General features: G+C 36.7%; 1 protein-coding gene across 1 annotated transcript; it reads left to right on the forward strand.

The window, feature by feature from the left end:
- The first annotated feature begins 1076 nt into the window (after positions 1-1076).
- kbtbd8 (kelch repeat and BTB (POZ) domain containing 8) lies at positions 1077-8110 on the forward strand. The gene is made up of 4 exons (XM_046875323.1): positions 1077-1130; positions 2567-2774; positions 3307-4424; positions 5122-8110. Exons 1-4 carry the CDS (start codon positions 1115-1117, stop codon positions 5583-5585), a joined length of 1806 nt encoding a protein of 601 aa, XP_046731279.1. The 5' UTR covers positions 1077-1114; the 3' UTR covers positions 5586-8110.
- Positions 8111-11708: the final 3598 nt, after the last annotated feature.

Genomic DNA, 11708 nt, shown 5'->3' on the forward strand with positions numbered 1-11708 from the left:
TTTCATAAATATCTATACGTTTATATATCCAATATGATGCGTATAACGGAATTCATTAACCGGATTAAATATCGCTTGTGAATGTCTCTCAGCATATAACAAATAGAACAATTAGGGTGAGTTTTATAGGAGCATGTGCAGATGTTTTTTTTTTTTTGATGGATGTAACAGTCTGAGAAACATCTGCAAGGTGTTTTTTGGGAACAGCTGCCCTTGGTGTGTTTGTCAAACACCAACAGAGACGTCATGAATGAACTCGTCTTGAGAAAACAGGTTTGTGTGAATTCGGTTATTAGCGACTTATGGACTATATAGAAAAATCTGCTGTGTAAAATGGCGTATTCAGAGCAGCACTAAATGGAAAATCAAATCCAGATTTTGGGATTAATATGTAGAACTCTGCAAGACGTACCGAATGTAAATGTTTGATTTTATGCATGACCGTTTATACCGTCAAACATATCATTTTTAAAGACTGTATTCATGGTACACTGAACAAAATAGAATAATCGTGGCCTTTGGTTCAAACCTGTAGGATGCAGATCAAGTTGAAGTGTTGGTCTTTGGGCTTCGAGGACAATTAATTCGATTTTTAAGTCAGCAGCTCATCAGTAGTAATTTTTAAATACTGTATTATCAATCCAATTGCTGTTACTTCTGCTGATGTTTTTTAAGTAATTTTTGTCTCGATTGCAATAAATCAGTAATGACCATGCAATAAAATTCATACTTGGTTACTTTTTTTGTTTTTAATATTATTATTCTAGGAATGTTTATAGGACAGAGTGAAGTAATCTGATCAACTGATCTATCTATCTATCTATCTATCTATCTATCTATCTATCTATCTATCTATCTATCTATCTATCTATCTATCTATCTATCTATCTATCTATCTATCTATCTATTTTTGTGTTGTATTGCTGCTCAGAGCACAATGAAGTTAGTCTTACGTGATATCTCTTTAAATGCCCTATGCAAAAATATGCACACGGCGTAATTTTATTGGCCGGCAAAATACTTTCTGCTCGCTGATTGGCTGGATCTTGTTTCCGGGGCGCTCAGATCGCCCGGTGACGTTTTTCCCAGCCGCAGTGAGACGGACTGGGCGAGAATGGCTGCCGGTGGAGGTTAGATTCCCTGTATTATTATTTTGTTTTAAAATCACTCCAAAAGTATTGTTTCTAAAGGTTGTTTTTATATTGAAAACAAACATTTAGATGGCGCGCATTTTATTTCATTTGAACAGTGTGTTAGAGTTTAAAGGGACGTTGTTGTGATTGTGTAGTCTCCGAGAGGGGGGTTGGAGGGCGGGGGGGGGGACAGACCGGCGGCCGGCTAATGTAAGCTAGGTTAGCATAACTAGCCTGGATAAAACATGAATTGGACACGTCCGAAAAAATTATATTTAACTAAATATTTTAAACGAGCATATTTGCGGGGTGTCAGGGAATATTTTAGACATAAGTTTGAGAAATTTGGCTTTTAGTCTCGGGGTCCAGCTGTTCTCTGTGTAAGCCTTTTGTGGGATCAATGCTCTCATCCTGGGTTTAAACTGCTGTCTCGGTTCGAAACCAAAAACCGAGAATATATCGATTTGTCTCGACGTGTCAGTGTCCAATACTGATAGGACACCGATTGTTGGACGGTACTGGTCCATATTCCTGTAAAACGAGTTAATTCTAGCGTAGTTAGTCGGCCTGTTAGCCCTGTTAGCTACCACCTGCTGGTTATGTGGCTAATCTATAATGAGTTGTTAGCTAGCATGCCGGCGGTTCCTGCTTTGTGACTATGAGTCATGACCTGGAGCTACTGGTTTGTAAGGTTAAAAGAAAAAACAAAACAATCCAATGTACCAGTACTTTTCAAGATTGTTGTCGTTTTGGATAAAAAAAAATCCTTAAATGACTATTTTTCTATTCAGATCCAAGAAAACATCCTTTCAGAGAAAGTAAACATTACAGAACAATGGTGTTGGGCCATGACCTATACTGTTAGTACTACTATTACTTATAATAATAATACTTATAATAATAACTGTAGTTTTAAATGATCTAATATACCCCACATCATGTATATGTAAGTGTTTTTCAAAGAAATCCGAATTGCTTCAGATGCTGATATATAAAGGCTTTATAGGCAAACAGGCTTGGTTGCATTTTAAAAACCAGCTGAACGGGTTGTGAATAAACCATCACCCGATGACTGTAATCAAGCGTTATGTGTCCCTGATGCTGAGGCGGGGTTGGTGCTCGGACCGTTTAAATAAGAGCTGTGCAGATCTTCCCAGATGTGTTCTGGTCAGGTCTCTTCAAATCTTTGTCGGTATAGTGATGGATTTCTGCTTTTGTGGTTCATGTTGTCAAAACAGGCCTAGTATTTAATCCAACATCCATTGACCGTGTTCTTCTTTCCAGTTATGTATTGTAGAATGGTGCTCCTTCGTCGGCTGATCCAGTTCAAGTCGGTGAAATATAGTTATCGGTAGTGTTTTTTGCAGACGTCGGACACAAAACGATTGATGTATGTGCTCTGCTTCTTTTTTTTTTTTTTGTCGTTGCTGCAGACATTGGAAAGCTGTTACAAGTACAAAATGGGACTCCTGCAAGCACAAGCTATAACGGGGTAGACGCCCTGCACGCCTGCACCATTCTCCAGCAGCTCAAAGCCCTGTATGACGAAGCGCAGCTGACCGACATCGTTGTGGAGGTGGACAATGGCGAGACCTTCGCCTGTCACAGAAATGTGCTCGCTGCCATCAGTCCTTACTTCAGGTACAACACGCGGCATGAGGTTATAGAAATAATGGGCAAGCAAATATATTTAAAAAGCAGTCTTAATTAACAGAGAAAAAAAAAGAAACGTGTCTCAACTTAAACTCGCCCAGGATTAATTTAGCCACAGCTAATTATAAATTACTGCAGACATTTTAGTGTATTAACTAGGGGTTAGTAAGGACATACAAAGCGTACATTTATGTTCAGCGCGATTTATAAGCGCTATTCTAGTGCTGCTTGCTTTGAATTGGTAACGCTTGATTAAAAACTTCAATGAATATTAGTAAACGAAGGAAACCGACGCAGGTCTCCAATCACGTGGAATTGACCTCATCATAAATGAAACCAGTGCGCATATCTTTTCTTGCAGCTTGAGAACCGCTGACGCAAATAGTTAAATTAGACGTGAATAACGTCTCGCGTTTGCATTTGCGAGACTAATAAACTCTGTCGCATTTTTTTTCTCAAATGCAAACGCTGACTCTCTGACAGCCCTCATATTGTTGTTTATTCCCGTCTGTCACGTCAGATCAATGTTCACTAGCGGCCTTACGGAGAGCAGCCAGCGCGAAGTGCGCATCGTGGGCGTGGAGTCCGAGTCCATGAGCCTGGTGCTGGACTACGCCTACACGTCCCGAGTCGCCCTGTCCGAGCACAACGTTCAAGCTCTGTTTACGGCAGCGAGTCTCTTCCAGATCCCAGCCCTGCAAGACCAGTGCGCTCACTTCATGATCAGCCGGCTAGAGCCACAGAACTGCATCGGGGTGTTCATGTTTGCCGACGCGTACGGACACCGGGAGCTACGCGAACGTGCCCAGGACTACGTGCGCAGAAAGTTTCTGTGCGCCGTGGACGAACCCGAATTCCTGCAGCTGACCAAGGAGCAGCTGGTGGGAATTCTGGATAGTGACGACCTCAACGTGGAAAAGGAGGAGCACGTGTACGAGGGCATTGTGCGCTGGCTAGAGCACGACCCTGTGCGTCGGCATCCCTTTCTCGTCGACGTCTTCGCCAAGTGCATCCGGCTGCCGTTGTTAGACGAGGCTTTCGTGAGCCGCATCCCTGCCCCCTTTGCCCTGGCGCTGCCTATGGAGCCTACGGAAAAAAGCTGGGCTAACGGTGCCAACGGCTGCCCGCAACGCCTAGGCATGACGGCGTCCGAGATGGTGATCTGTTTTGACGCTGCGCACAAGCATTCTGCCAAAAAGCAGACGGTACCATGTCTGGACACAGCCACGGGCAAGGTTTACAAGCTGTGCAAACCGCCCAACGATTTACGTGAAGTCGGCATCCTGGTCACGCCCGAGAATGATATCTTCATCGCCGGAGGCTATCGGCCCGGAAGCAGCGAGACTTGCATAGACCATCGGGCAGAAAGCGACGTCTGGCAATACGAGCACGCCGGTAACCGCTGGCTGGCACGAGCGTCCATGCTGAGAGCGAGAATCGGATGTCGGCTGGTACACTGCTGTGGGAAGGTGTACGCCCTCGGAGGGCGCGTCTACGAGGGTGACGGGCGGAATGCTCTTAAATCTGTCGAATGCTACGATGCCAGGGATGATTGCTGGATCGCCGTTAGTCCAATGCCTGTTGCCATGGAGTTTCATAGTGCTGTGGAGTATAAGGATCGCATCTATGTGCTCCAAGGTGAGAATCAAATGTTTGTTAGTATTTCGCTCTGTTGTGTATTTTTCTATATAATTCTCTAGGAAAGAACATCCTGAGCAGACTGTTGGAGAAAAAGCCTGCCATAGCTTTAACCCTGCGATGTTCTATCCATCTTGTTGCCACAAACTAATCGCTCTTCATGAAAGTGGTCTACAAGAAGGATTTGATCGAAGCAGTGCTAGTTCGCTGATATTGTTTAGTTCGTTTTATCTCCCATTTTGGTGTCTTTGAACTCCGTGTGTAACTTTCCTCGCAAGGTTGACTATAAGGTTCTTCCCATAGGTTGCTGAAGATCAGCAAACTCAGGGTTATTTTCCCATTGAAGAACTAGTAATGTTGCTCCAACTCCTTTAGAGATCCATCCCTTTTTTTACACAACTTTGACTCATGAATCTTAGTGTAAAAGGTCTTTACCAGACTCGCATTTTCTCAGATGGCGTGAATATCTGCCCTCTTATTAGCAGCAGAACCGTTCAGCCGCCGATTTCCGCTTCTGATAGCTGTCCGATCCTAGTTAAAGGTAACCGACACGGGCGTGGTTGTCAGGTAGTCCCGTAATTACTCCGCTGTTGCGGGTCCCCAAGGCAGAAGAGCACTGTCTTGTTCTGTGTAACATTTGTTCACTTGTCTTTTTGATTTGTGCCGCTTTACACAATTCATATCTTCCTTTCTTTAGGTGAATACTTCTTCTGCTTTGACCCCCGTAAGGACTACTGGGGCCACTTAGCACCCATGAGCCTCCCCCGTAGTCAGGGACTGGCGGCGCTACACGAGAGCCAGATCTACTACATCGGCGGCGTGTGCCGCAACCACCAGCGCACTTTCACGGTGGAGGTGTTCGACCTCGAGCAGAACAGCTGGAGCCAGCGCCAGGACTTGCCCTTCGAGCAGGCCACCAGCCCCTACATCAAAGCAATGATGTTAGGAGGACACCTGCACCTGTTTGTCCGTGCCACCCAAGTCACGGTGGAGGAGCACGTGTTCCGCACTAGCCGCAAGAACTCTCTGTACCAGTACGACGAAGAGGAAGACAGCTGGAGCAAAGTCTACGAGACCCCAGAGCGCCTCTGGGACCTCGGACGCCATTTTGAATGCGTTGTTGCCAAACTGTACCCTCAGTGTCTCCAGAAAGTGCTTTGATTGCTGAAGAAAGTAGAAAGCAGGGATATTATTTTTGTTTGTTTGTTTGTTGTTTTCGTTTCAGGAAATGGGGGAGTCAGTAGTTCTGGTCCCCGAATATGGTGCTGTTCGAGTTCCCAGACGTGGGAGGAGGAAAGTCTTAAAGATGAGCGATATCCAGTGACCTCAGAGGAGTGCTTATCATTATGAAGACGGCAGTATTTTTAATCCGTAAGAGACAAGAAAAAAAAAAGTGTCTTTGCTGTTGCTTGTTTTACAGTTAAAACAAACAGATTCTAAGTGCAATTAATCACATTATTTGTGTCTTGAGCCATTTTCTTTATCGCTTTAGGCTTTAGGTGAGGTTGTGGTGAGTGGAACGCAGAAATAGGTGTTTCCTATTTAGAAAGTGTGTCAAAAATGACAATAAATAAATACAAATATATAACTATATATATATATATATATATATATATATATATAAATAAATATAAAATATTTTCTCATACGGGTCTGGTGGGATGAGGTGCCCATCTTTAGGTAGCTAGAATATTGAGTAATGATCTAGTCGTCATTTTTTCTCTCTCTCTTTAAAAATCGTTTAAAGCAACTACAGAGAACTGCTCTCTTGGTTTGGTCTTGAGTCTTTTTGTAATCATTAATATAGATTAGGTGTGAGTGGATAATTATTTTTCCTTTTTTTTTGTTGTCGATTGCCTTTAAACATGCTTATTGTCTTTTTTTTTTTTTTTTGCTTTTTAGTTAGTTGTGGATTTTTTTTTCTCCTCCGCATACATCTCAGTTGCACCCTCATGAATCTATTTTCAACATTGAACCCCTTTGGCATTTCTCAGTGCCTCCAGCTCTGGAGAAACCACGGTTTCAGTTTGGTGCTTCCTATACATTAACACAACTGTGCTGATGCTCAAGTCTTTTTTTGTATGAGTTGTGTTAAAGAAGGCGGGCGACGACACTGATGCTGTGGATTTATAGTCTGAAAAACCTGCTTGTAAACTCGCACTATCCAGCTATACTTTGCATTTGTCGAACCCCTCCCCCCTCCCACATTCATACCAGCGGCATTTTTAGCGAGGATACAATGTTATACCCGGTCTCCATATTGGAGTGGATCAGTAATCAGTGTCGAACTAGCTCAGTTTAAGAGAAGCATTCTCAACTCCAGTGCTGAGCGTGCATCCTCATTTTTACATGCATTAAGTAAAAAAAAAAACGGGACGACCTTCTTTTCAATACACTTTTTAATGCCATTGGGAGAGGATTAAGTTGGGGGGCTGGGGGTAATTAAGCATTCACACAATCATTATTGCAATTTGAAACAGAAATGCTGTCGAATTCTGGATTTTATTCATTGTTTAGGGAGAACGTCCCTCTGTCATTTGTAAAATTTTAAGGAATAAATATTTCTCGGTGCTGCTGTGTCTTTGACAATCCTGTACAGAAGTACCTTTTTTTTTTTTTTACACAGCCACTGGGTTGAAGTCTTTCTGTAGCTGGATATGTCTGAGCATTATTGCTTTTTTTTGGTTTTGTTGATTGTATGTTCTGTTGGTCCCTGCAGCATGCTGATCTTGCACTACATTTGTGCTCAGTTTCAATCTTAAGTTCCATTACTACATCTCTCACACACACACACACACACACACACGCGCACCCATGCAGCAAAGCTATTTCAGAACACCGATCCTTCATTTTCAAATTAAGTGAGCACTCGGCTCCTGGTTAGATCCTGTGAGGATGCGATAACGTGGCCCACACACGTGTAGGATCCGCGCTATAAGCGAACGTGCCGTATTTCCTGGAGTGTTTTTTTTTGTCTGGGGTCCTCGAATTTTGATAGAGGCATGGAAGCTGGACGAGTTTAGCTGTGACTCCGGTGCAATAAGTTGCCTTTGTCAGGACTTTCTAAACCAAGCTCAGTAGCATGAGAACCAGAACTGGATCATTCTCAGGATTAATTACTGATTTATACCCAGTACTGTATTGACTATGGTTTGATATTCATGTATAATACTGTAACATACATTGCTGTACTTGCACAGAATTATTTTTTTTTTAAATACAGGATTTTTAACTTTTCTTTTCAACTTGAATAACGTGTGGATTATTATTATTTTTTTGTGTTGCTAATGCGTGCTCGTTTTCTTTTAACTGTGTGGTTGTTTTTTGTTTTAATACATGTTCCCTTTGTGATGACATCACCTTAACTTCACACCAGACATTATAGACACTAACTGTAACAGCAGTACTAGTCTAAAATCTCCGAAACACCAGTCAACGTGGCAGTATAAAGAAAACATACATAGACTTTAAGCTACACTTTTCTTGTTACCTGCTGCAACTTTAAAAGCCAATCAACCTCTTTCTCTCTGTATACACAGCTACACATTGTCAATTTAATTTTTTTTGTGCTTATTTTGTGTTTGCCTGGTTGTATGTATGATAAGAGAGTTTGTTAAATATACTTTGATCTCTACTGTGAAATTCACATTGCACATAATTTGAAAATAAAATAGTTAAAAATAGAACTCAATGTATGAATGCCAATTCTGTTCTAACAGTTCATGAAACTTAAGTGAAGGACATAACAGGTGCCATTGTAATAACATTGTAGTAAGTCACCAAAAAATGAATTCATATTTTTTTGACATAGTAAAAACAATGTAATAAGTCCCAAAAAACAAATTCCGATTTTCTTCGACATAATAACATTGTAATAACAAAGTCCCAAAAAGAAATTCAGACTTTTTGACATAGTAATAACAATGTAATAACGTTGTAATGACATTGTAATAACAAAGTAATAACACTGTAATAAGTCCCAAAAAATAAATTCAGACTTTTTTGAAATAGTAATAACAATGTCATAACATTGTAATGACATTGTAATTACAAGTCCCAAAAAATAAATTCAGCTTTTTTTTTACATAGTAATAACAATGTAATAACGTTGTAATAACATTGTAATAACATTGTAATAACAAGTCCCAAAAAATAGTCAGATTTTTTCAACCTAGTAATAACAATGTAATAACATTGTAATAACATAACATTGTAATAACACGTCCCAAAAACAAGTTCAGATTTTTTCGACATAATAATATTGTAATAACATTGTAATAACAATGTAATAACATTGTAATAAGTCCCACAAAATAAATTTCGATTTTTTGACACAGTAATAACAATGTAATAACATTGTAATAACAATGTAATAACAATGTAATAACAAGTCCCAAAAAATAGTCAGATTTTTTCAACCTAGTAATAACAATGTAATAACATTGTAATAACAATGTAATAACAAGTGGCAAAAAATAAATTCAGTTTTTTTCGACATAGTAATAACAATGTAATAATAATGTAATAACATTGTAATAACAAGTCCCACAAAATAAATTTCGATTTTTCGACACAGTAATAACAATGTAATAACATTGTAATAACAAGTGCCAAAAAATAAATTCAGATTTTTTCGACATAGTAATAACAATGTAATAACATTGTAATAACAAGTGCCAAAAAATAAATTCAGATTTTTTCGACATAGTAATAACAATGTAATAACATTGTAATAACAATGTAATAACATTGTAATAACAATTTAATAACATTGTAATAACAAGTCCCAAAAAATAGTCAGATTTTTTTCAACCTAGTAATAACAATGTAATAACACTGTAATAACAATGTAATAACGTAATAACATTAATAACAAGTCCCAAAAACAAGTTCAGATTTTTTCGACATAACATTGTAATAACATTGTAATAACAATGTAATAACATTGTAATAACAAGTCCCAAAAACAAGTTCAGATTTTTCAACATAATAATAACATTGTAATAACATTGTAATAACAATGTAATAACATTGTAATAACAAGTCCCACAAAATAAATTTCGATTTTTCAACACAGTAATAACAATGTAATAACAATGTAATAACATTGTAATAACAATGTAATAACATTGTAAACAAGTCCCAAAAAATAAATTCAGATTTTTTCGACATAGTAATAACAATGTAATAACAACGTAATAACATTGTAATAACAAGTCCCAAAAATAAATTCAGATTTTTTTCGACAATTATAATAATAATAACAATGTAATAACAATGTAATAACATTGTAATAAGAAGTGGCAAAAAATTAATTCCAATTTTTTTCCCGACATACTAATAACAATGTAATAACATTGTAATAACAACGCAATAACATTGTAATAACAAGTCCCAAAAAACAAGTTTAGATTTTTTTCGACATAGTAATAACAATGTAATAACAAGTCCCACAAAATAAATTCCCATTTTTGACATAGTAATAACAATGTAATAAAATTGTAAAAACATTGTAATAACAATGTAATAACACTGTAATAACAAGTCCCAAAAATACATTCAGATTTTTTTCCGACATAGTAATAACAATGTAATAACATTGCAATAACAATGTAATAATTTTTAAAAAACAAGGTCCGCTTTTTGTGACATTGTAATAACATTATAATAACAAATCCCCAAAAACATTTTTTACAATGTAATAACTGTATTAATAACAATGTAATAACGTAATAATTACCAAAATTAAGGCCGGCTTTTTTGTGATATTGTAATAACAAACAAGTACCATAGCAATAACATTGTAATAATAGTGTAATTAACGGTAATATTGTAATAAGTGCCCAAAATAAAGGCTGCTTTTTTTGTGAAGTTGTAATGTGCTAAACATTTTATATTATAGTAAAAACAAGTCACAAAAACAAGGCCTGCTTTGTAATTAACAAAGTAATAACATTGTAATAATGTAATAAGTCCCAAAAATAAGGCCTGCTTTTTTTGACATAGTAATAATAATGTAATAACATGTAATAACAATGCCCCAAAAATAAGGTCTGCTTTATTGACATTGTAATAACATTGTAATAACAAGTCCCAAAAAATAAATTCGGATTTTTTCGACATAGTAATAACAATGTAATAACATTGTAATAACAAGTGCCAAAAAATAAATTCAGATTTTTTCGACATAGTAATAATAATGTAATAACAATGTAATAACATTGTAATAACAAGTGCCAAAAATAAATTCAGATTTTTTCGACATAGTAATAACAATGTCATAACATTGTAATAACATTGTAATAACAATGTAATAACATTGTAATAACAATGTAATAACATTGTAATAACAAGTCCCAAAAAATAGTCAGATTTTTTTCAACCTAGTAATAACAATGTAATAACGTAATAACATTGTAATAACAAGTCCCAAAAACAAGTTCAGATTTTTTCGACATAATAACATTGTAATAACATTGTAATAACAATGTAATAACATTGTAATAACAAGTCCCAAAAACAAGTTCAGATTTTTCAACATAATAATAACATTGTAATAACATTGTAATAACAATGTAATAACATTGTAATAACAAGTCCCACAAAATAAATTTCGATTTTTCAACACAGTAATAACAATGTAATAACAATGTAATAACATTGTAATAACAATGTAATAACATTGTAAACAAGTCCCAAAAAATAAATTCAGATTTTTTCGACATAGTAATAACAATGTAATAACAACGTAATAACATTGTAATAACAAGTCCCAAAAATAAATTCAGATTTTTTTCGACATAGTAATAACAATGTAATAACAACGCAATAACATTGTAATAACATTGTAATAAGAAGTGGCAAAAATTAATTCCAATTTTTTCCCGACATACTAATAACAATGTAATAACATTGTAATAACAACGCAATAACATTGTAATAACAAGTCCCAAAAAAACAAGTTTAGATTTTTTTCGACATAGTAATAACAATGTAATAACATTGTAATAACAAGGCCCACAAAATAAATTCCCATTTTTGACATAGTAATAACAATGTAATAAAATTGTAAAAACATTGTAATAACAATGTAATAACACTGTAATAACAAGTCCCAAAAATACATTCAGATTTTTTTTTCGACATAGTAATAACAATGTAATAACATTGCAATAACAATGTAATAATTTTTTAAAAACAAGGTCCGCTTTTTGTGACATTGTAATAACATTGTAATAACAAATCCCCAAAAACTTTTTTTACAATGTAATAACTGTATTAATA

The sequence above is a fragment of the Silurus meridionalis genome, chromosome 19, assembly GCF_014805685.1.
Source record: "Silurus meridionalis isolate SWU-2019-XX chromosome 19, ASM1480568v1, whole genome shotgun sequence".
Lineage (NCBI taxonomy): Eukaryota > Metazoa > Chordata > Actinopteri > Siluriformes > Siluridae > Silurus > Silurus meridionalis.

Bases quoted from the DNA above. Each gene is read 5' to 3' on its own strand.
- kbtbd8 (XM_046875323.1), top strand. The intron at 2,775-3,306 runs GTACAACACGCG...CTGTCACGTCAG, and splicing joins GCCATCAGTCCTTACTTCAG to ATCAATGTTCACTAGCGGCC. The intron at 4,425-5,121 runs GTGAGAATCAAA...TCCTTTCTTTAG, and splicing joins TCGCATCTATGTGCTCCAAG to GTGAATACTTCTTCTGCTTT.